Source organism: Podarcis erhardii, assembly GCF_964252035.2.
Source record: "Podarcis erhardii genome assembly, chromosome: 15".
In the NCBI taxonomy this organism is placed as follows: domain Eukaryota; kingdom Metazoa; phylum Chordata; class Lepidosauria; order Squamata; family Lacertidae; genus Podarcis; species Podarcis erhardii.
Window position 1 is genome coordinate 8,618,967 of NC_138505.1, and position 24,984 is coordinate 8,643,950.

General features: G+C 48.4%; 2 protein-coding genes across 2 annotated transcripts in view; one reads left to right on the forward strand and one right to left on the reverse strand.

The window, feature by feature from the left end:
• Nucleotides 1-953: 953 nt before the first annotated feature.
• Nucleotides 954-4,917, forward strand: RPS27 (ribosomal protein S27). The gene is made up of 4 exons (XM_081841508.1): nt 954-1,106; nt 2,648-2,756; nt 3,902-4,012; nt 4,643-4,917. Exons 1-4 carry the CDS (start codon nt 1,101-1,103, stop codon nt 4,669-4,671), a joined length of 255 nt encoding a protein of 84 aa, XP_081697634.1. The 5' UTR covers nt 954-1,100; the 3' UTR covers nt 4,672-4,917.
• A 328-nt stretch (nt 4,918-5,245) lies between these two features.
• Nucleotides 5,246-24,984, reverse strand: part of NUP210L (nucleoporin 210 like) — a 53,045-nt gene continuing 33,306 nt past the window's right edge. The window contains exons 26-40 of the mRNA XM_081840811.1: nt 24,291-24,371; nt 22,825-22,956; nt 22,291-22,449; nt 22,049-22,140; nt 20,545-20,719; nt 19,547-19,722; nt 17,130-17,350; nt 11,308-11,444; nt 10,859-10,985; nt 9,899-10,048; nt 8,172-8,422; nt 6,782-6,986; nt 6,563-6,667; nt 5,797-5,871; nt 5,246-5,396 (exon numbers count right to left, since the gene is read on the reverse strand). Coding sequence (XP_081696937.1) covers nt 5,308-5,396; nt 5,797-5,871; nt 6,563-6,667; nt 6,782-6,986; nt 8,172-8,422; nt 9,899-10,048; nt 10,859-10,985; nt 11,308-11,444; nt 17,130-17,350; nt 19,547-19,722; nt 20,545-20,719; nt 22,049-22,140; nt 22,291-22,449; nt 22,825-22,956; nt 24,291-24,371 — 2,175 coding nt within the window. The 3' untranslated portion in view covers nt 5,246-5,307. The remainder of the gene's footprint in view (nt 5,397-5,796; nt 5,872-6,562; nt 6,668-6,781; nt 6,987-8,171; nt 8,423-9,898; nt 10,049-10,858; nt 10,986-11,307; nt 11,445-17,129; nt 17,351-19,546; nt 19,723-20,544; nt 20,720-22,048; nt 22,141-22,290; nt 22,450-22,824; nt 22,957-24,290; nt 24,372-24,984) is intronic.

A 24,984-nucleotide genomic window follows, 5' to 3' on the forward strand; every position in this document is an offset into this window, starting at 1 on the left:
AGGGACGCGGGTGGCGCTTTGGGTTAAACCACAGAGCCTAGGACTTGCCGATCAGAAGGTTGGCGGTTCGAATCCCCGTGACGGGGTGAGCTCCTGTTGCTTGGTCCCTGCTCCTGCCAACCTAGCAGTTTGAAAGCACGTCCAAGTGCAAGTAGATAAATAGGTACCACTCCGGCGGGAAGGAAAACGGCGTTTCCGTGCGCTGCTCTGGTTCGCCAGAAGCGGCTTAGTCATGCTGGCCACATGACCCGGAAGCTGTACGCTGGCTCCCTCGGCCAATAAAGCGAGATGAGCGCCGCAACCCCAGAGTCGGCCACGACTGGACCTAATGGTCAGGGGTCCCTTTACCTTTTTTAGCTTACCTCACAGGGTTGTTGTGAAGCTAAAACGAGGCATGTCTACACTACCCTGTGCAACTTGGGAGGAAAAGCGAGGCATGATTAAATGCAATTGTGAATGGTTTTAAGCTGTAAATTGTAAGTTGCTTAAAACTGATTCAAAGTTGTTTTTCAAATATTTTCAATGTGTGTTTTTGATGGGAGAAGGAAGGGTTAACTAGAATATTATATTATATTTTCATGTTGTGACCTGCTCTGAGGCCTGAAGGTGAACGGCAGGTCCTTATTATTATTATTAATAATAATAATACTAATAATATGCCGGGAATAGAGAAAAATACCTTTATATCCCTCTATTACTTGGCTCATTTATCTTGTTTTCATGAAACCCTCTCAAAATGGCAGCCTGGCAACACGGCTGCCCTTCTCAAGAAGGCCGCCTCGCCAGTCCCTCTCTTCGTCTCACTCCGACCTTCCCATCATGGCGGCCCTCCCTCCCGCAATCCGCTTCCAACCAGGGCCACTTCCGTTCCCGCCCCATCCCCATCCCCTTTCCAAAATGGCGGCTGAGAGGAGCACCCCCGCCCCTCCTCCAGAGCGTGGCGTCGTCGAAGGAAGAGAGCGCAGGCTGGGTGGAAGGTCGAGGTGGCCACGCCCCCTTTTTGGCTCGGCTTCCGCCCGTGCGAGGAAACCCCGGAGCGGATATAGCGCCCTCTCTTTCCGGTCTGGCTCCTTTTCGGCCGTAGCTGCCTCCACGCGAACATGCCTGTGAGTCCTTTGCTGGGTCTGGGCGCCTGCGGAGCGGCGAGGCCTTGGTGCCCCGTCCCTCCCCGGCTCGGCCTCCTCGGCTGGGGAAAGGGGGTCGCTCGTGGTCGTCGCCTTGGGCTTTTATCCCTCTCCAGGCGCCCCATCGCCCTCCCTTCCCTTCCCTCACACCTCCCTGGTCCGGGATGGGAGGCTCAAAATGGCGGCCTGGGGAGGGAGGGGAGATATTTACTTCTCTGACTCCTCCCCTCCCTCCGCTTTTTAAAAATGTTCTCCGTTAATAAGAGATTTAGATGAATAGTAACTTGATTTTGAAGGGAAAGGAGGAGCAGAGCAGCCTGGGAGGCGGGTGCCAGCGAAACCACTTTCCCCAGCTGAGGGTCATCTGGTCTCGCTGCGTTATTTTGTTTAAAAGTGAGCCTATTTTAGTCGGTATGTATGTGTGCGGGCGTGTATGTATATATGTATATGTATTTACGTATGTAGCATTTGTATCCTGCCTTATTCTCCAAGGAGCTCAAGGTGGCGTACATGATTCCCCCCCCCCCCATTTTTTTTTTTAATGCCCCACAACAACCCTACGAGGTAGGTTAGGCTGAGAGGCATTGTGTGAGCTTCACGATTCAGGGATTTGAACTCAGGTCTCTCCCAGGTCCTAGCCTGACACTGACCATACACCACAATAGCTCTCTACGTTGCAAAGTTAATCCATGTCTATTTAGATAACATATTTATGGCTTTGGAGATTTCAAAAACAAAGCAAGTTTGTGGACACTATACTTCCGTGAAATCTTGCAACAGTCCTGGTTGGTTAATAGGCAGGGGGCATTGTTGGCCCGTGCCCTCAGTTGCAGGGGTTCTTGGAGGCCACTTGATCATATTTGAACTGGGGGCTTGAGCAACAACAACTGCTAAACTAGCCGTCTAGAGGTGGTTGTCCTCCATGCCAGCAAAGCACTGCTCATGGTTTGGGGTTATGGGAGTTCCAACAGATGGAGGGTCACTGGTTCCTCACCCACATAATAAACATAGTTGTTGTTTGTATGCTATAAGCGTTCATGGCACTTGAAAACTACCAGAGGATCTTAAAATATAGTATTTGGGCCTTTGGAGTTCTTTCCTTTATTTGACTTATGAGTGCATCCTGAAAAGTTTTCTCTTTCAGCAGACCTTTTAAACGGCGATCTTCCCCAGTCTGCATCTGCGCTGGAATTGTTCTTAAAGATGTTTTTCTCACTTGTGTTCAGCCCTGAACTACTTTGGAAGGGTGGGGTATAAAATGAATAAATTAACCAACAATAAAAGACTGTGCTTCATGGAAAAGGGGGGTTTTGAGGAAGGGGGTTAAGGGATCAGTGTTACTTTTTTTTAAGATCTGGTAGGCATGGACCCCCCTCAACCAGGTTTTCCTAACCGAGTCACTAGCTACTTAACATGAATATGTACACGAGTACTTTGTTAGCGGTTTGGGAGTTAAACGTGTTGGGGGATTGAGAGGTTTGTTCTTCATTCTAAAGTCCTTGGTTTATGGGCATTCTCTGCAGCTCGCAAAGGATCTCTTGCATCCCTCCCCTGAGGAGGAGAAGAGGAAACATAAGAAGAAGCGCCTGGTCCAGAGTCCCAACTCTTACTTCATGGATGTGAAATGTCCAGGTAGGGAGGAGTAGTGTGTTAAAACGAGGCTGGTCGTGTTTTTTTGTCCTGCAACTCGTATATACAGTGGTACCTCTGTTTTCGAACGTAATCCATTCCGGAAGTCCGTTTGAGTTCCGAAGTGTTCGAAAACTCAAAACGGAAGCCTCAAAACTGAAGCTGTGTTTCCTATTTGACTTCCGAGATGCATTTCCAGGTTTTTGGCGTTTGACTTCTGAAACATTCAACTAGGGAGGCGTTCGAAAACCGAGATACCACTGTACTTGTTTTGGGCAAGGGGCTGGATCATGTATGCTGTCAGTCACATAGTTCTACATTTTTTCTCACTCCATTGTAGTTCGCTGCTTTGCATTGCTGGGAGCTCATATGGGGAGGGGGGAAACCTTCGCCATTTGCTCAGGCATGTGAACTGGCAGAAGGTGTCTGTGTAGGAAATGAGGCCTCTTGTCTTGGGGTTACAGAAGAAGAAATACCGTTACCTCGGAAATCGTTGCTCCTGTGGTAAAATACCTGGCCTTGGAAAGGCTATACCCACGTGTGTGATTTGACAGGCAAGTAAAGAAAGTCATGGCCTTTATGCTGGTGGCACTGAGGTTGGGCTGGGCTTCCCCCTTTCCCTCTTCAGGAACATCTGCCTTACATCGAGTCATATTATTGGTCCATCTAGCTTGGTGTTGTCAACACTGACTGGCAGCGGCTCTCCAAGGTTGCAGGCAGGGGACATTCCCAGCCTTTCCTGGAGATGCCAGGATTTGAACCTGGCACATGCTGCACATGAAGCAGATGTTCTGTCCACTGAACTATGGCCTTCCCAAATAGTTGGTAAAGACCTTACTTAAGCTAAGGTGTTTTGGTTATGTACAAATAGAAAAATTGGGATATGGAGCAAACAAATCACAGGTTTAACTGCATCTTGCAGTTTTAGCCCATATAAAGGATTTGAAGCAATACAGGTGATTAAAAGGAGATGGGGTGGTGTAGGTTTGTCTCCAAGGTTGAAACAGAATTCTAGCATTTATCCCATTTAGCACTTTTTTTTGGGTTACATTTCCCAATTTTCTAGGCATTATACATTTTAGAGAGGCTCCCTCTTCCATTTCTTTGAAGTGGATCCAAAGTGATGTTTTTTCTTTTCCCTCTCTCAGGTTGCTACAAAATCACCACTGTGTTCAGTCACGCTCAAACAGTGGTTCTGTGTGTCGGCTGTTCAACTGTGCTGTGCCAGCCCACTGGGGGAAAGGCAAGGTTGACAGAAGGTAAGCAGGGAGCTTAATTGGCTGTTTTTAAAGACCTGCTCTTAGAGCAAATCACTTCTGCCTTATCTCCTCTGTTCCTTTGCCATTTTCTATTGCGGCATTTAAGCAGTGTGTGTTTAATTGCACCCCTTCCCTGTTATTATGTAACCTTTCCCCCCTCTCTTCTGTAGAGATGGATGGTTAAAGCTGCTTAGAGCAGGTGGAATCTGGAAATGGGTGCCCTAAGGCACTATGCCGGTTTTCTTTTGCTTTTAAAATTCACAAGTTGGGTAAATATTATGTCAGGCTTTGTAACAAAACACACTGGGGTTCAGGTAACAAAAGGGAAGATCTGGAGCTATCACTTTCTGCAGCGACCACTTTGGGTGTGGGGACATGCTTCCAGTAATTAAGATTTTGGGTATTACGGATAGAATCTTAGGGGAGTGAAGGGTGGCTCTGTTTTTTGCTTTTAATCGTGTGACATAATTGGAGTAGCCTTCTTTAAGACTTTGTTTAAACGAGCCATGATGAATTTCAACTCTCCCGGATGCTGTGCTCAGGAGGTCGAGAAGTCACGTGTAATAAGAGCTGCTGTGTTTTCTTTTCTTTTTGTTCACTGTGTGGCCTTCCACGCTACCCTGTTTGCAGGATGCTCCTTCAGGCGAAAGCAGCACTAAATTAAGCAGATGTTTGTCCAGGATGGGTGGGGCTATGTGCACAGTCGTCGGCTCCGGTGCGGAGGATCTCAAGAGCATGGACGGTGGGAGTCCCGACACAAGTGAGATGTGAGCTGCAACTGTGTGGCTCTTGAGGATTTCAGCTGTTGCTGCTGCCTCTGGAATAAGGAGAGCAAAAGATGGCTTTCGCACTGTCCTTGTAGCCTCACCCATCTGACTCAATAAATTTTGGATATAAAGACAGAATCTTGTTTTCTGTAGTGTGTGCATGTGTTGGGGGCTGAGAGTTGGTTGCTGAGTCCAAATGAGCTGAGCCAGTGTGGCTGCCTGAGATTCTCTGGATCTAGCTACAGGGTTAAAATAGAACAGATTAATAGCTTTACCTTGTTGTAAAATGTGGAAATGGGCAGCACATAGCAGATATGCAACAAAGCAACTTCTGTGCATTCCACTGCCTGAAAGGGGCTTCTGTCCCAAGTGAAAAGGCCAAAGGGTCTTTAGAACAGATTGCCATGTTCTTTTCCAAGTTCTTCTAACCATGCCTGCCCTTCCTATTTAATGAAGACAGCTGCCACAAGTTTCCACCAGTTTACTTTTTAACACATGGCTTATAGGTGCCTCCGTGTCCAGCGATGGTCATCTTCGAACGCTCCAAAGCCAGGCCTGAGTCCTGTTCCTGACACTGGAATAGTGATTTTGCATGCTGGGTGGAGAGGAGAGGTACCCTGGAAATAAAATGGGTGGGAAGAGAAAGAGCTGTTTGAAGCTACCTATAGATAATGCTCAGAAATGGTTTGCCAGTTGGAAGACTATCCAGCTGCTGTGTGTGGCTGATTGAATACCATGTTGTGAAATGCCATGTTGATTGCTGCAAGAGAACCCTCTGGGTGGTTGCGCAGCAGGACCAAAAAACCCAAAGATGACAAATCAGAGGTCTGATAAGCCAGGCAATGCGAGGGCGGACTCTGGAAATGTTTTGTCCAGAGTCCACATTCTGGTGACCTAACCACCCAAAATAATTCCAAAGGTCGCCCCACCACACCCTAAACATACTTTCGAATAAACATCATTTGATAATGAATGCAGGAAGTATTGGGGGCATGCAACTCCTTCCTTTTAACTCACCTGTCTGTACCATGCCTGATGTGGGAACGTACACAACAGGGACTGCCTGTACTCTGCTCAGGAAGGCATTGTAGGCTGTGGGGGTCAAAGCATCACGTCAAGGTTAGTTCCACCCTTGCCCTTTTCTGAACCACTGGCAGCAACACCCTTCACATAATTTAGCTGACTCCGCTTATGGTTTGCGGGCTATTCCACTTGAAGCATGGGAGTTCAAGCGAATAAATGCATATAAAGATGGTCACTAGCACAGAGTCCTAGAATCAGTGTTGCAAGGCACTCCGAGGCTCGTCCAGTCCAATCCCCGGCCATGCAGGACACTTAACTAGAAGTTACAGATAGGTAGCCATGTTGGTCTGCCATAGTCAAAACAAAAAATTCCTTCCAGTAGCACCTTAAAGACCAACTAACTTAGATACTAATACCTAGAACTAACTTAGTTGGTCTTTAAGGTGCTACTGGAAGGAATTTTTTGTTTTAACTAGAAGTATTCATGACCGATGGCCATCCAGCCTCTGCTTAAAAACCTCCAAGGAAGAGAGCCCACAACCACCTTAGCATGTCTTTGCTTTCCCTTGTGTGTGTATCTCTGCAATCCTTCCCATCCAGCTTTGAGGCAGGCCAGTATTCCTGCAAGGGCAGGGGGCGGGGGAGAGAAGGGTTGGGGCTGAAGGGCACAGCATGTGGGCTTGCTGGTTCCCCACTTGCTCTTTCAGAAAGGCCTGGTTCCTCCGGGGTAGATTGTGCCTGCCTTTGCAAATCCACTTACTGAGAAAGATGACCATGGTGGATGCTAAAACAGCGAAGATGGTGAAGAGGAGGACCTGGTAGGAGCCCACAAGCTGCTTGACAAGGCCTGCTTCAGCACACTGATCTAGGAGGAGAGACAAGACCTGTCTGCTCTGGGCTGGTGCAGGATGTTATCCCCTGTGGCCGTCCAGATGAAGGCACAGGCCTCCGTTCTTGGCTTGACGGCTATGGTCCTTACCAAACAGGTGCCTGCCTGGCAGTGCCCGCATTAACACGGCAGCCCTCTGGCCTGTAAGAGTGCAGGAGAGGTTGACAAAGACGGGTGCTGCCATCTGCTGGAGGGATGTGAGGTTGACCACGCTGACTGGGAAGACGACAAGCCCGGGCATGTCCACCAGATGGAAGGGGCGTCCCACTTGGATCACCGGGGAGCTGGGCTGGGCCTTGGCAGGAAGGACGGAGGGAAAGTTGAGTCGTTAGGAAAATAACAGCTGCAATCCAAAGGGGTCTGCTGCTGTGTCACAGCAACAACAGTGGCTTGTGGCACCTTAAGAGACAGACCAGGATCTAGGCAGGATCAGCTTTTGTGGACTAGATCTGCCTTAAGCAGCCACAAGGACCTTTGTTCTCACTTGGCAAGCTGTCTCTGCATATCTTGCATTCTCCCTCAGTGGAGCAGGTTATTACAATACTGCTTGTCTACTGAAAAATCAAAGCTGGGATGGATCTGCTTGTCTCTAAGGTGCCCTGAGAAGTCTTTAATTGCAAGCTCTACACAATTGCCGCCACTGAGCAACAGGTTTGTTTCCTTAATAGTCCAGGAATGACCAGCCTCCTGTTGCTTCAAATAAGGTGTACATGCTCCCAAACCAATGGCTTGTATCCAGTGTCAGCCCTACTCAGAGTAGAGCCATAGAAACTGATCAGTGTGACTAACTTAAGCCCATTCAATTAAATAATGTTTGCTCCGGGTAGAACTTAGCTGGATACCAGCCCATATATCACTGCTACAGGTTGAATCCACCTTCCCAATTTCTATCCTGCCGCTTCCTCCCCAAGGAGCGCATGGCGGCAAACAGAATTAAATATAAAACACCCTTTAAACAGAATTAAGAACATCTAGAAATGTTTTGAAAGGGTCACATAAACTCCCAACTATTGATTTCAAGGTTGCCGGGAAAAGTGTATTTCAGCCACCAGATGCCTAGGTAAACAGGAGTGTTTTGAACGTTAAAAAGTGAGGTAGATTGACATGCCACACCAGGGAGGGCATTGTGTAAAGGGGGAGCCACCAGTAAGAAGGCCCTGTAATGGGTCAGGGTTAACTGGGCAATTTCCTGTTGGCTCGTAGGGCCTGAGATGATTGAAATGATGCATGCAACTCCTTGCTCTTCACAACGTCACACGTAGACCAGGCGTGGGGAACCTTATTATCCCGAAATGGACCCCGTATTCAAAGGCTGGTTGTAGCATGGACCAATGCTATAAGCATCCCTTATACACCCAGGAGATGGCTGCAGTCTATGGAAGAGCCTCTCCTGCACGTCTCAGAGATCTCAGAAGCCAATGCTGCAGTTATCTGGAGCAGGGCTTTTATGTGGCAGCCACATCCTGAGCCTTTGACTTGCCTCTGTTTCTTCAGTCACTCGCCTTGCCCCCAGCACCACGATTTCCCTGCTCAGCTCTGTGCTGCTGAAGACCACTTCGGACTGGTTCATGTAAAAGGCAGGCAGAAAGGGCACCGAGAGCCTCTGTGTCCCCTCTGGGCTCTGATCGCTGAGGAGGGAGGCCGTCACGTGCACCGAGCCCCCAGCAGTGCTCAGGGCCAGCAGGTCGGCTTCCGGCTGGTCTTTCACAGTGATGATGCAGGCGTAGAGACCTTGAGTTTGGGAAGAGGGAAACCAGATAGGGAGCTGCCCTGTACTGACTCAGGATGCTGGTCCACCTCGCTCAGCATTGTCTACACCAGGCATGGGGAACCTTGGTCTGAACTACGATTCCCATCAGCCCCTGCAAGATTGACTCAGTGGCCAGGGGTGATGGGAGTTGTAGTTCAGCAACATTTGGAACACTACAGGTCCCTCTCCCCCCACTAGTCTACACTGAATAGCCGCAGTTCTCCAGGTTTTCAGATGGGGAACACTCACAGCCCTTCTTGGAGAAGCTGGGGACTGAATTTGGGACTTTCTGCAAATGTTCTGGGCTGTGGCCCTTCTAAGGTTCCAGTCCTCAATGTTCTAAATACAGGGCTAATTTAAGTAGGAAATCAGTAAGCTGTCATACTGAGTCAGGCTACTTCAGACAGGGGTTCTTTCCCAGTCCTACCTAGAGGTGCCATTAAGGATTGAATCTATGACCTTCTACATGCCAAGCACATGCAGAGCACTAAGCTATAGTATGCCTGAGAATGTTTTTAACTTATGATAAATTCCTATGGGCAAAACAGAGTTAGAGGCGATGGTAGTGAGCTAGGATTGGGAAGTCCCTGGTGCAAATCTGGGGCATAAATTCTCACTACAGGGCCCTGGGCACGGTATCTTTCGCTCTATAAGACGCACCTGACCATAAGACGCACCTAGTTTTTAGAGGAGGAAAACAAGAAAAGCCAGCAAGAGCCGCAGACACGCTCGCTCGGCGCGGCTCTTTAAAGATAGAGCGGCTCTTGCTGGCTTTTCTGGGAGGTGGGAGAAGGGACTGACAGGCTGCCCTCCATGCCTTCTCCCACCTCCCTGAAAAGCCAGAGCAAGCTGCGCAGCCAGCAGAGCAAGAGCGATAGCTGCGTAGCAGCTCTTGCTCTGCTGGCTTCCCAGCGAAGCAGAATGAGGGACAGAAGGGGCTCCGTAAGGGCTCCCTTCCGTCCCTCATCCTGCTTCACTGGGAAGGCAGTGCAACAAGAGGCACTGCACAGCTCTCCCTCTTGCTGTGCTGGCCGCGCAGCCTGCATTCACTCCATAAGACGCACACACATTTCCCCTTACTTTTTAGGAGGAAAAAAGTGTGTCTTATGGAGCGAAAAATACGGTAAGTAACTCTCAGTCTCCCATGACATCTGAAATATGGGGGGGAGGGGAATAATACTGATTGACTTTACAGTGGGGTAGGGAATCTTTGCTCCACCAGATGCTGCAGGACTCCAGCTGCCATCATCATAACCCCTGATCACTGGCCACGCCTGCTGGGGATGATGGGAGCATCTCGAAGGCTGCAGCTTCCTCACCTCGCTGTTAGAGCTTATGGGACAGGGGTGGATGTGTGCAAGGTTGTTAAAGCTGAAAAGATTTTAAATGGCGAGATAAAAACACTGGCCGGGTTACTGCCAGAGGAGATGCCGTGCCTCTGACGCTTCCTCCGCTACCTTTATCAGTATAGAACGCAGCCTGGGCATGAAAGATCCTCTGCGCTGGGATGTCTGGGAAAATCATGCTGAACTCCACCTGACAGGTCAGGTGAGATTCTGGGGAAAGCAGGTCTGTGATGGCACGAAGCTGGATGGAACTGCAAGGACCTGAAGGGATAAAAGGAGACAAGGGTGTGATGATGGAATAAAGGGACATGATGCCCTGTGAACTGTCCTCAGGCTGGTGGTGGTCAGGAAATAGAAGCTGGAACCATGCACAATTTGGCATGAAACCAGACTTGATGAGGATGAGCCCAACTGAAGGAAGCAAAAACCTAAAAATTGGAAAGGGGAGATCTGCTCTTTCTTTTATTGCCTAAGCAGTACTGGAAATGGAGGACAAGCCATACCTTTGCTACGTTCTGAAGCGGGAGGGGGATCCCCAAGAGAGGAAGAGGCGTACAAAATTGTAATTAGCTAGAAAAGCTTTTCTCCCTCATCATACTAGAATTCGGGGGCCGTCCAATGAAGCTGAATGCTGGAAGATCAGGAAAGACAAAAGCAAGATCCTTTCCACACAGCGCGCAGTTAAGACTACGGGAGTTGCTTCCACAAGGAGAAACGGCTGGACAGCTTCAACACAGGATGAGACAACACCATGGGGGTTCATGGTACCAACCGCTGCTGGCCGCAATGGTTGTGTGTCCCCCTCTGCTGTTGGAGGAATTTGCTTATCCTGTAACAGGACATTCCTCTGGGCACCCAGCAAACCTCCCCTTAAAGAGGGAAGAAACCGGCACTTTCAAAAGCGAGAATGAGTGGTGGCTGAGGGGACACGCGGCTTCTCCTCGCAACGTCACCTCTAATCCAGCCAGGGTGGACAGATTCATTTTTCTACTTAGACTGGGCATTTGCCCTTCCCAGCGTGCGCCCCATTAACAGTGGGTGGGGGTGAAGCGGCTGCGCCTTCCGCCCTACCTCGGAGGGTTGTTTTAGTGCCGCTTGTGCTGACGAAAACCCGGAACTCGGAGGAGTTTGGAGTGTTGGTCAGGTACTGTTTGGGACCAAGGTGAAGGCTGAGTCTGGAGGAGCCCCCGATGACAACCTGGAAAGAGCAAAATGGTGACTGCAGGAGGGTTTCCGAAGCGGCTGTTTGCTAGCGGGACTTCACTGCCCAAGCAAGGTGGGGTGGCTTGGGCCTAACTCTGCCTAACTTTGATTTTTAAAAAGCAGCAGTTGGGCAGTGCATGTTGTCAAATCAGCTCGAGTGGCAAATCAATGGCTTCTCAGTTTTTAAGTCCATGCTCCGAAAAGGTCTTTTATTCCCTGAAATGACTCTGTTCCCTCTTCCCACGCTTACTCTCTTGGCTAGAAATAACTCCCATGATGCCTGTGTGATGGCGCTCCCTTGTTTTTCTGGTTCTTACCTCTCGGTAAGTTTTCACTATCCCTGGGATATCGTGGAAGATGGTGGCCTTCCCAGCGTGCTTTGCGAAGGCCGCTCCGCTCAGCGTGTCCATCTCAAGGAGGTCGCTTGGAGTGATTTGCCATGTCCCGGGTTCCCCTAAAGAAAGGAAAAAAAATGCTGTTGCATCTGCGTTCAAGGATTCTGTGAGAAGAATAAGGTATGTTGGCCCAGTTGGTCAGGGCTCCAAGCTAATGCTTTATTTTTATTTGTTAAAATAATTTTATATTAATTTTTGAACATATTAATTATCATAGATACCACAAAACTTATACAATCTATTATCATAGATACCACAAAACTTATACAATCCTTTTGGACTTCCATCAGCACCTCTGATGATCCACCATTTTTATCACTTCTTCTGCATTTAATAAATTCATATTGCCTTTAATTATCTTAACTAACAATCCTCCTCTTTATCCAATTTTGAAATAATTCAAATTATTCACCTCACAAAACTTCTTGCAAACCTACAAACCTGCTTTATTTTTTTATTCATCCATCCCAGAAAGAAATAAAAACACGAGGCAGAATATGAAGCAGCGAGCGGAGACAGTGGAAGATGGACACGAGATAGGTCAAATTAAATAACTTTTACTCTCTCAAGGAAAACACTTCTTTGTATGACTGGGGCATACAAACTAAAAGCCATGACACCAAAGGAAAAAAGAACTGGGAGGGAAGAGGAAAAGAAACTCGAACACTGTTTCTCAGGGAACAGTTCTGCGCTGAGCACTGTATTTAATTTACTCTGGGATGGTCGAGTCTTCATTTTGTTTCAAAAGCAAATGGTGTTAATGGCCCGGAGGAATTGTGGAGTTGGAAGGGGCCACAAGCGTCTAGTCTAAACCCTGCAATGCAGGGATCTTTCTCTCAGCGTGGGGCTTGAACCCGTGTCCCTGAGATTAAGAGTCTCATGCTCTACCGACTAAAATGCAAGTAAGCAGTCCTCTAATATTTTACACAGCGGATAAAAGCGAAGACAGCTGCCATCAAATGAGCTACAATCGCTTTAATTTCCCAATCCATGGGATGTAAAAAATGTGTTCTATTATAGGAAAGATGGATGAAACCACCATGCGTTAATTGATAGGGCAATGTTTCTCACCACCACCAAATACAGTGCTAAAAGGAAGATGCAAACTGACAAGTTACTCTGTGCCGGAAGCTAGGATCCCTGGATCACTTGCTACTGACAAGGAGCCCTGATAGACCAGTCCCGGGCATCACAATTATTCTCTTGGCTTCCTCATGTCGGATCCCGTCACACATGGCTTTCCATGGTTGAAGCCACCACTGGAAGGACTGTCTTGACACTGATACCTTGGGTTACAGACGCTTCAGGTTACAGGCTCCACTAATCTAGAAATAGTACCTCGGGTTAAGAACTTTGCTTCAGGATGAGAACAGAAATCGCATGGTGGTGGCGTGGCGGCAGCGGGAGGCCCCATTAGCTAAAGTGGTGTTTCAGGTTCCAAGAACAGTTTCAGGTTAAGAACGGACCTCCGGAACGGATTAATTTCTTAACCCGAGGTACCACTGTATCTCGATAAGTACTGGGTTGTCAGAGATGGGTTCAGGCAGATTTCTCCTTCTCCTTCAGATTGTGGACAAACTCACGGGACTGAAGGGTGCTTTATATTTAAGCCATTTTACGCATAACGTCGCAAAGAATGCAGCTTGTGTTTCTTCATTGAAAGCAGCCCCTTCCGAAGTTTGCATGGGGCCGTTTTGAGGGTCACCGAGGAGGGAGAGAGAGACAAGAGAGACAGAGAGAGAGTCCAGGGTGGGTGGGTGTTTTTATAGGAGGGGAGAAGGGATGCTTGGCATTCCAGCAGATGCTCTCTGGGTTACTCTTTTGTCCTGAAGACGTGACCGAGGCTTAATTTGCGGTGCTTTGCTGAAGGCACAGCGGCCATAAAACAGCAGCCGATGAACCAGAGGCTGCCTCCATTATGCATCAAGGCCTTTTAAGAGTAGCAGTGAGAAAAGGAACCCCCCCCCCAAGCCTGGCTGCCCTGGCCCCATTGCAAAGCATAGATGGGAAAGCAGTAAAGGACTGTGGTGGGAATCAGCAATGGGAGAGCAGGACTGGGGGTGATGAGATGAGGCTTCTTTTGAGACGCAGCCAAGGGGAGCCCTGCTCGGTTCCAGGCAGGGGTGGGCTAATCCATCCATTTCAGTTTCAGTCTTGAAGTTCAGTTCCCCACAATTGGGGGGGGGAAAGTCCTCATGCAAATCCACTATCATTTTAGTGCTACTTTCTCCTACTGATACACATTTTGTATGCAATTTTGCTTAAGGTACTCTTCTCTTTTGCAAAGCAACTTTCCCTGAAACAATACAATTTAATAATAATAATAATAATAATAATAATAATAATAATAATAATAATAATTTATTTATATCCCGCCCATCTTTATATTTGGGTGGCTTCCAACCAAATATTAAAAACAATACAGCATCAGACATTAAAAACTTCCCTAAACAGGGCCGCCTTCAGTTGTCTTTTAAAAGTAAAATAGTTGTTTTTCTCTTTGACATCTGGTGGGAGGGCGTTCCACAGGGCGGGCGCCACCACCAAAAAGGCCCTCTGCCTGGTTCCCTGCAACTTTGCTTCTCGCAGGGAGGGAACCGCCAGAAGGCCCTCGGTGCTAGACCTCAGTGTCCGGGCTGGATGATGGGGGTGGAGATGCTCCTTTTGTTATTTTCACTAATATGCACATGCTTCACGCTACTATTTCCATTTTTTGGACACCTCGCCACAATGCAAGGTTTGGAAAAGCCAGATCCTGAAGGTCGGCTTTCTTTTCAGATCCCTGCGTTGTTTCAGAACGGCTAGTGGACAAGCTGTGGTTTGTTAAGGCAGAGTTACAATCCCTGCACCCTGAAGAAAATACAGTGTCCCAGATTCTCCAGGACTGTTAAAGCGAGAGAAGAGTTCTGTGGGTGCAATTACAATGAAGGTCCATGCATGAAGATGGGGTCAGAAGCAGTTCCAGGTCAAAGGGCAGACCTTTCAGCTAAGCGGAGCTCTGGCAGTTGGGAGAAGGCTGGTCCATTTGACTGAGTTATTTCTAAGCCGCTTTTCATTCAGATGAATCGCAATGTGGCTTACAAACAATAAATAACAATAACCACATAACACCACAAAGACTGCATGAATCATGTAAAATAATTAACAAACCATCAATGAAACGATCTATAAAAACCTATGAACTAAACAGCAACTAAAAAATCGCCATTTCGGCAAAAGGCATATTATATGGTTAACAAATTAATCAAATTCCTGCTGAATTTCAGTTCCTTTTTCTTAAGAATGCAAGAAGAACCCTTCTGGATCAGGCCAGTGGCCCATCTAGTCTAAGGTTACCAGATTTTTTTTCAATGAATCCGGGGACACTTTCCAACTTCAATGGATTTTCTATGGGGACTGATGTGTAAATCCTGGGAAACGGGGACGTCTGGTAACCTTAATCTAGTCCAGCACCCGGCTCTCTCAGTGGCCAATCGGATGATCCAAAAGGAACCCCGCAAGCAGGACCTGAACACAAGAGTCACAATCCCTTCCTGGGGTTTCCAGTAACTGCTAGTTAAAAGCATTACTGACCGTTGAGGCAGAAGGTATCCTCATCCTCCCTACATCATCTTCTGAGGCCCTTCTTCGTGTGCCTCCTCCGCAAGAGGTCAGGCAGGTGGCAACACAAGAACAGGGCCTTCTCTGCAGTGGCTCCCCATCTGTGGAATGCTCTCCCCAGGGAAGTTCGCCCGGTGCCTTCATTATACACCTTTAGGCACCAGGCAAAAATGTTCCTTTTCAACCAGGTCTGACTTGATCTACATCCTATACCCTTTCTAAAAAATGCTGGCTGTTTGGGGGTTTTTTTTATTGGGTTGCTGGTTTTGTTTTGATTTTATGTATTTGATATTTTATGTGAACCGCCCTGAGACCTTCGGGTATAGGGCGGTATAGACATTAAATATAGTGGATGCTCAGGTTGAAAACGTGATCCATGTGGGAGGCACGTTCGCAATCCGCAGCGCTGCGTCTGTGAACGTGTGGGTTGCGATTCGGCGCTTCTGCGCATGAGCAAGGGCTGAAACCCAGAAGTAACCCCTTCTGGTACTTTCTGCTTCGGCGCGGTGCACAACCCGAAAATGCACAACATGAAGCGTCTGTAACCCGAGGTACGGCTGTAAATAATAATACAGTGGTACCTCGGGTTACATATGCTTCAGGTTACATACGCTTCAGGTTACACACTCCGCTAACTCAGAAATAGTGCCTCAGGTTAAGAACTTTGCTTCAGGATGAGAACAGAAATCGTGTTCCAGCGGCGCGGCGGCAGCAGGAGGCCCCATTAGCTAAAGTGGTGCTTCAGGTTAAGAACAGATTCAGGTTAAGAACGGACCTCCGGAACGAATTAAGTACATAACCCGAGGTACCACTGTAAATATATTTGTGTAATACTCTTTTGAAGCAACCCACGTTGGCGGCCATCGCTGCACCCTGCGGGGAGCACCTTCCCTTGTTCAGCTATGCGCTTGTGTGAAGAAGGGCTTTCTTTTCATCTGCCCTCAACTTCTGCTCTGATCAGACCTCCCCTGGAGTACTGTGTCCAGTTCTGGGCACCACAGTTCAAGGAGGACACTGACAAACTGGAACGTGTCCAGAGGAGGGCAACCAAAATGGTCAAAGGCCTGGAAACGATGCCTTATGAGAAACGGCTAAGGGAGCTGGGCATGTTTAGCCTGGAGAAGAGGAGGTTAAGGGGTGATATGATAGCCATGTTCAAATATATAAAAGGATGTCACATAGAGGAGGGAGAAAGGTTGTTTTCTGCTGCTCCAGAGAAGCGGACACGGAGCAATGGATCCAAACTACCACTGTAGGAGACAGGATACTGGGGTCAATGGACCTTAGTTCAGAATCACCAGGGTTCTTCTTACACTCTAGCCTTGGGTCAGCGAATACCAGTCTACTGGGATGTGCAAGGGAGGAGAGGGGTTATGTTCTTCATTTGCTCCAACTTCAGAGCTGCCGCCGCAACTCAGAATAAGACAGTGTGGTGTAGTGGTTAGAGTAGAGCTGGGAGATCAGGGTTCAAATCCCCTCTCAGCTCGCTGGGCAACCCTGGAACAGTTGCTGCTTCCCAGCCTCGCCTACCTCACAGGGTTGTTGTGTTGGGATTAAATGAGGAGGAAAATGCTGGTCAGACCTCACCTGGAGTACTGTGTCCAGTTCTGGGCACCACAGTTCAAGAAGGACACTGACAAACTGGAACGTGTCCAGAGGAGGGCAACCAAAATGGTCAAAGGCCTGGAAACGATGCCTTATGAGGAACGGCTAAGGGAGCTGGGCATGTTTAGCCTGGAGAAGAGGAGGTTAAGGGGTGATATGATAGCCATGTTCAAATATATAAAAGGATGTCACATAGAGGAGGGAGAAAGGTTGTTTTCTGCTGCTCCAGAGAAGCGGACACGGAGCAATGGTTCCAAACTACAAGAAAGAAGATTCCACCTAAACATTAGGAAGAACTTCCTGACAGTAAGAGCTGTTCGACAGTGGAATTTGCTGCCAAGGAGTGTGGTGGAGTCTCCTTCTTTGGAGGTCTTTAAGCAGAGGCTTGACAACCATATGTCAGGAGTGCTCTGATGGTGTTTCCTGCTTGGCAGGGGGTTGGACTCAATGGCCCTTGTGGTCTCTTCCAACTCTATGATTCTATGATTCTCTTTAACTTCCAGGAGGCAGCCACGGTGGCTGGAGACCAGCCCACTGACCTTCTTGGTTGACGAGAGGCGTGCTGAAACACACCACGTCTCCCATGGCAAGCGGCTCGGAAAGGTTTGGCTCGATGGCGTGCTCCACCGGGACAGGGATATAATCCGCCATGCCCGGGTGCTTCTCGTCCCAAATGCCCACCAGGGTCACCCCCCTGTTCACAGCCTGGGCGACGTAGGTGTAATTCTTGTTGCTAGGTCGGATGAGCAGCAGGTCATCTCTGGGGGAACAAAGCAAAAAAATTGACCCCGTGAGGAGTATGCCAAGCAGGGATACTGCAGGGTAGGGTTCCCCAAACTTGGCCAACACGGTCAGTGGTGCCTTCTGCTCTGTGGACCACCAAGAGATCAGCTAGGAATTTGATGGAGCCTGTGTGGGCTGGGACTTTGAATGAATACGCTAGAGTGGTACATTATTTTTTTTAAAAATGAGTATGTTCTAAAGCAGGGTGGGGACATATCAGGGCCTACTCGTGTATATCCAAGAGATATGAAGTATTCTGACAAGGATTTATCATTCCCAGTAGGAACAGGTGGGCTCAGTGGCGCAAAGGACTTTATCACACCTCCGGCTAGTTCACAAGCTACAGATGTTCCTGGGTTGTCTAGCCACAAGTTGTTCAGTTGGAACACTAAAATTTACTTTCTATAGGGCTGCCTACAGAGTACAGTTCCCTGGGAAGAGGGACTGACTTTTAAACCACCGTGGGAACTGGAGCTCTGCGGGGCAAATAGAGGGCTCTCCTAACACTTCTCAGCACCCTTAGCTAGTCCCCAGGATTCTTTGGGGGAAAGCTGTGGGTGTTTAAAGTTGCATCATTGCGCTTTAAATGTATGGTGTGAGCGTGGTCATTATTGCGGCAAGAATTTACTTCTACACCGCTTGTTCGTTTACCCAGGTGAGGGAACGTGTTTGAAATAAAACCCCGAACCAAGAGAAATAACAAGCCCAAGAGATCCAGTAAGAACGCGGTTTATTAAACGACCGCACAGCAGGACACCTCAACTTAAAAGTGGTTGTATCCTGTACTTAAAAGTCGCCTCAGTTGGGCCACATTCGTGTCATACATTTAAAGCACTATGGTGCCACTTTAAACAGTCATGGCTTCTCCCAAAGGATTTTGAGACATCTGAAGGCAGCCCTGTTTAGGGAAGCTTTTCATGTTAGATGCATTACGGTATTTTAATATTTTGTTGGAAGCTGCCCAGAGTGGCTGGGGAAGCCCAGCCAGATGGGCGGGGTATAAATAATAAATTGTTTAAAATTATTATTATGATTATGATTATGATGATTATTATTATTAGGGAACTGTAGGGCACTGTCAGGGAACTGCCATCGGAGCCAGAGGGAGAGGGAGGGCTCCAGAGGGATTCCGGAGAGCGTACCGGGAGGGAGAGAAACAGCCCATCTTCTGGGGAAGGAAATCAGCGTAACACTAGTGGAGAAGGGGGGCAGATGGGGGAATCGGCGAGGGGGCTCCATGACTCCTCGCCGGAGACCAGCGGGGAGAGCACAGGTCCTCCGTTGCCCACACCCTCCCTGCGCAGAAGGCTTCCGCGCAGGGAGAGTAGGCGGAGACTAGGCGTCAAGGAGCTTCTTTGCTGGAAGAAGTTCAAGAAACGCCCACTGACGGATTCTGCCAGCGATTGAGACAGCCACGGGTGAGTGGCTGTCCGGACAGAAAGGGTTCACCCAGGTAACTCCGCCAAGCATGGCGCCGATTTACGCACGAGCAACCCCTAGAACCATTACAGGCACTGATGCTGCTAGGAGACCCCTATTCCCCTCACAGAGCTACAGTTCGCAAAGTTCCCTGATCAGAAGGACAGACTGTTAAACCACTCTGGGAGGGAAATGTGTGTGTGTATGCAGGGTCTCCTAACATCTCTCAGCATCCTAAACAAACTACATCTCCCAGGATTCTTTGGGGGAAGTCATGACAGTTTCCTTTAAATGTACTGAGCAGATGAAGCCCTGGTCATATAGGCTGGATATGACTTAAGATTACAGATAGGTAGCCATGTTGGTCTGCCATAGTCAAAACAAAATAAAAAAATTCCTTCCAGTAGCACCTTAAAGACCAACTAAGTTAGTTCTAGGTATGAGCTTTCATGTGAAGTGTGCACGCACACGAAAGCTCATACCTAGAACTAACTTAGTTGGTCTTTAAGGTGCTACTGGAAGGAATTTTTTTATTTTGTTATGACTTAAGATGTCATCCCGACATTTATCCAGACCATTGTGATGACTGCGCCTGCTTACTTTGTTGCATGAACACATCCTGGACCACAGAAGTGGCCAATGTTCAAGTTCCCAAAAGGACTTTCCACAAGATGGAGAGTGGTAATTTTCCAAGCAAGCCATGTTCACGATGTGGCACGCGGCCCTTTCCCAAGCGTGCCTTCCTGAGCCGCACCTGTTCAAGGCCAGGTGAAGCTGGGTGCTCTGGGCGTGGAACTTCTCCCCGGTACTGTCGTAGAACTCAACGGCGAGGGTGAGGGACATGCCCAGGGGAAACGCACGCAGGGGCACCCGGCTGGCCGTGTAGAGCTTGGGGGCGCTGCTCAAGCGCAGGTAGGACACCGGGGCCACCTGGGAGGGGGGGGGGAAGGAAAGGATGTATCAGTTTTTTCCTTTTCAGTCACCACACCTGGAGACTTCAAACTGATTCATCTCAAATACACTTGTAAGGAAAGCAAATGCCAGGTGTAGCCGAACCGATAGATGCGGACATAAAAATAAACATAAGAACTGCTCATAAAAACAGAAGTTTGACCAATACAATGAAAAAGCAGAATCTTAGATCTCAAGGGAGGCCAGACTGTCTTGTCTAAGCTGAGCAGCCTTCACTGCGAATTTAGCTACATTAAGCACTGCAGACCGATCCGAACCAGAGAAAAGATCTTCTCCATATCACTGAGGATTGAACTGGAGACAAACAGCACTCTTTACTATTCCATCTGTTGTCCTACCTACCAACATCTGGAGGTTGCAAGCTCCCTGTCCCAGGTGTAAGCGGTCCTCTTTAAGCAAGCTGACAGATGCTCCAGCGCTTTAGTGCGACATTCTTTTCGCAAGACGTGTACCTTGTCTTGCCATCTGCTTCACTCCCTGGCAACTTTATAATATAAGAAGAGCCTGCCGGATTGGGCCAATGGCCTATCTATAGTCCAGCCCTTAAAGCAGAACCCGAACACATGAGCAACTCTCTCTTCCTGCAGTTTCCAACAACTGGCCTTCAGAAATTTCACCTCCAAATGTGGAGGTAGAGCATAGCAACCCTCCTTATCCAGCACTGCATTCTCTCCCCTTCAGTCTTCCAGCCCCTGCCCATGACGTTCAGGGACCTCCTACCTTGGAGCATTCGCGGAATCCACAGCAGCCACTACCACCTCTTCCCAGAGCCTCCCTTACCCGCACTCCAGTGATGACAGTCTGGTTGACGCCGAAGAGTTCCAGGGCTGTCACCTCCAGCACCGCAGTGCCTGTGACAGCTCCTGCCTTGAGGAGGCCATGCCTGTTCTCCTCAATGACAGAGGAGTTGGGGAAGCACTGCAGGATCTGAGCGTTCACAAAGGCTGCCCCGTCCCTAGGAGAGAAAAGAAAAGTCACCATCCCTTCTCTTTAGGCTGGCAGGTGGAGGGGGTTGGACCAGTTATGTTTTATAGCCCAAGGTGGGCGCACAGGCTAGAAGGCAACTGCCATAAAGGATGGAGGGGCTGTCAAATTTAGGGTGGACTACGCAATTTCGGCAGGCATCCCATTATCTGCACTTTCCAGAAGCGGCTGGGAAACATTTTGTTCTGCCAAGCTTTGCCAACTGGATTGGCATGGGGGGTCCGCTTTGTACTGCTTTTAAATCTATCTGCTGCTGTCCAGTTTTTCGGCTGTGCTTATTGTGTTTTGCACACCACCTTCAGATATATATGTGGAAGGCAATCATCATCAGAGATCGCAAAGAAAGGAATGTACGACTACAACAAGATGGGAAAAAATAAAGGACTATCCGGATTGAACTGGATAGAACTGATCAATTAATGCAGTAAAATAAGTGATGTCTGGACTTATCCGGAATTTTGGACTCGTGCGGAGCTTGATATATGGGTACCTTTAAAAATTTAAAATTTGGCTGTATAATTTGGAACCAATGTGATTTGAATAATGTGATGTGATTGGCCTGTTAATAAAAATTTATATATATATATATAAATATATATATATATTTATATATATATATATATATTTATATATAATATATAATATATATATTATATATATATATTATATATATAATATATATATTTATATATATATATATATATATATATATATATATATATATATATATATATTTATATATATATAAATATATATATATATATGTGGGGGGGGGGGAGGCAATCAATCAACCAACCAGCCAACCAACCAACCAACCAATCAATCAAAATCACCTTACTCAATCCTAGCTGGAAGGTGGGATTATTTACCCAGCAGAGAGAGAGACAGTGTGTGCCAGGATCGCTGAGAGGGGTGGATAACATCATGCTGGGGCTATATCTGGCCTGCAGGTGGAGGAGGGAGGTCTCCCGCACCCCCTTGCCTTAAGGCAAGCAAAAAAATGATGGAGTATTGACTGACCGACCCCCCCATACTGGAGACAATTTGAAAGCAGAAGATTTAGGGAAGCTTTTAATGTTTGATGCTTTACTGTATTTTAATATTTTGTTGGAAGCTGCCCAGAGTGGCTGGGGAAGCCCAGCCAGATGGGTGGGGTATAAATTATTATTATTATTATTAGGTGCAAATTAGCATCTCTGTAGTGCTTCTACTTCTTCAAGTTAATAGTGGAGTCTTTGTCTTTGCTCCCCATCATCATCGCTACCACCCACCCGCCACTTCCCCCCTTTCCCTGCCCTACCTGTTTGTGAGTAACTTGAGCTGCGAGTTCATGGACATCAGAATCTGCTCTGCGGAGCACTCCGGGGAGAAGAGCTGCAGTTTATCAAAGACCTGTAAGGGACAGAGCAAGGATCCTGCAGGCGGAAGGAAGGGCTGGGAAGGAAGGGGCCCTGCTTTTAACGTTAACGGCTGGCATGGCCAGACGCAGCAGAGGACTGGCAGCAGTGAAAAAGGACGAGGCTGCCTGAAGGGGGCGCTTACTAGTATCTGTACTTCATCCGAGAGCTCGGAGAGGTGTCCTTCAAACTGCCCAGCATCCGGATCCGAAGCCTGAACCGTGACTTGGATGCTCGTCCGCCCAGCTGCCTTCGTGTGCAGGACCATGGCAAAGTTACTTTCCGGAATAAGCTGCAGGGAAACCTGAGAGAGAAGGGAAGGAGCTGCAGGCTTCCGGGAGAGAAGGGATGGGAGGATCCAGCGGTGCCCAGTGCCCATTGAGAATGGTGGGGTGGAAGACAAGGAGCTGGCCAGTAGGTGGCGCTGGAGGCAATGAGAGGCAACACCAACTCATTCTAGTTTTGTCCTCCGCCCTGCTCTCTGTTGAATTCCACAAGGGCAACAGTGAGACTAAGGAGGAGGAGGAGGAGGAAGCTGCTGCCCGGGAGAGCACCCGCCCCCTGTGTTTGCTGTAGGTATGATATCAAGTGGGCACTGGCTGAGGTTCAGTAGGACCAACGCTGGATGCAGCCCACAGTGGCTGAGAGTTGAAGTGCATCCCCAGGGACGGATCCATACCTCTGAGTGTCTGGGAAGGAGGTCCAGGACATCGCGCTTGCTCATCGCCCAGTGGAACGTCAGCGCTGGGTCGGCATTCCCAAAGGAGAATGGAGTCAAAGTGCTGGTCAGGCCAACAACATAAACAGGCATCTACAAAGGAAAGCGTCACTCGTTACTTCCCAGCTTTTGGTCCTCTCAGGGCAAGAGACGTGTCCTACCACGGAGACCAACACATGTATGCTGCCTCAAGGGATGCCTGGTCCCTTATATCCCTGCCCAATCACAGAGCTCTTGGGGCGGAGTCACTGTTATGGTCCCTGCATGGGTCAGATGCACAAGCTCATGTTCACCAGCAGCCTTGCACCCAGTATTGTGGAACCCGATTCTCTGTAATTCCCTCTCAGCTGAGAGGCAGCTCAGACAGGCCTCCTCCTCTGTTGAGCTTCCAGCACCTACCAAAATCTTTTTTTTCTTTTTAACAACCAGCAGGCATTTTAATGAAACTTCTTCTTTTTTAGTTATTGTATTGTTGTTTTACCTGTACAGCACCTAAAGATGGTTGCAATTAAGTGGCAGGTAGTTGAAATAAATGAAATAAACATTAGGAGGACTGTCCTAACATACAAGAGACGTATGACGTTGTCAGGGAACTGCCATCGGAGCCAGAGGGAGAGGGAGGGCTCCAGAGGGATTCCGGAGAGCGTCCCGGGATGGGGAGAAGCAGCCAATCTTCTGGGGAAGGAAATCAGCGTAGCACTAGTGGAGAAGGGGGGCAGATGGGGGAGTCGGCGAGGCGGTCCCACGACTCCTCGCCGGGGACCAGTGGGGAGAGCACGGGTCCTCCGCTGCCCACACCCTCCTTGCGCAGAAGGCTTTCGCGCAGGGAGAGTAGGCGGAGACTAGGCGTCAAAGAGCTTCTTTGCTGGAAGAAGTTCAAGAAACACCCACTGACGGATTCTGCCAGCGACTGAGACAGCCACGGGCGAGTGGCTGTCCGGACAGAAAAGGTTCACTCAGGCAACCCAGCCAGGTGTGGCGCCGATTTACGCACGAGCAACCCCTAGAACCATCACTAACATGGAACAGGATAACTTTGGAAGCGGTGAGCTCTCCTTCCAGGAGATCAGCCTTTCTACTCCCCCTTGTTTAACTTAATTCCAGCAAGCTTTTTAACTGGATTCTGATTTTACAGTTTAAACTCTTTAAAAAAAACATGTATTGGGTCCCCTGTACACCGCTTAGAGACAACTACAATTTGCAATATGCAATTTGTTGAAGTAAAATAAAACAAATTGGGGTGGGATCCTTAACATGGGCTCAGTTCAGGAGGGAGAAGTCAGCCATGCCTATCTCTCGGTTGCATGCAATGCGAGTCCTACGCCGGGGAGGGCCACTGACATTAAGAGACGTGACTCTGAGTAGAACTTAGTTGGCTTATATATCCACAGAGAAGATGCCCATTGGTGATTATAGGGCAGACCTACCTTGGTCCCCGTAATGAGCCTGGTGGCAGGAGCGTGGATTCTTATTGCTCGTAGCTGAACAACTTCCAGGTCGACTTGGTCCTGTGGGGGAAAGGCAGAAGGGAGACCAGAAGAAAAGGCCCAGTTTGCCTAAGATTACCCAGCTGGGGGCTCCTCTGCGGCAGGCTGACAAGTGGACTGGCAGCCGCTGGGGGAGCCATGTGCACCCCACACTTGGGACCTGTGAAGTTCCAGGAGCAACAAACAAAAAACGCTATGGAGCGTCTGGCCGAATCAGATGCTTCTTCAGCCTGATGGCAACCTTCTGGGGATCTTGTGGCAGCGGTGGGCAGAGCCAGAAGCAACACTGGATGGAGCAACCAATAGGAAGGGGGGTGTATGTGTGTGTAGAAACTAGCCTGCTGTACAAAAAGATGTACAGTGGTACCTCGGGTTACAAACGCTTCGGGTTACAAACACTTTGGGTTACAAACTCCGCTAACCCAGAAGTAGTACCTCAGGTTGAGAACTTTGCCCCAGGATGAGAATGGAAATGGGTTTCGGGTTAAGAACGGACCTCCGGAACGAATTAAGTTCGTAACCTGAGGTACCACTGTAATTTGTGTTCGTTGTTCTGCCCACTTTTGCTTCTGGCCCCACCTCCTACTGAAATACAGTCCCCAGGAAGTTACCAATAAAGAAAAGGTTTCATATC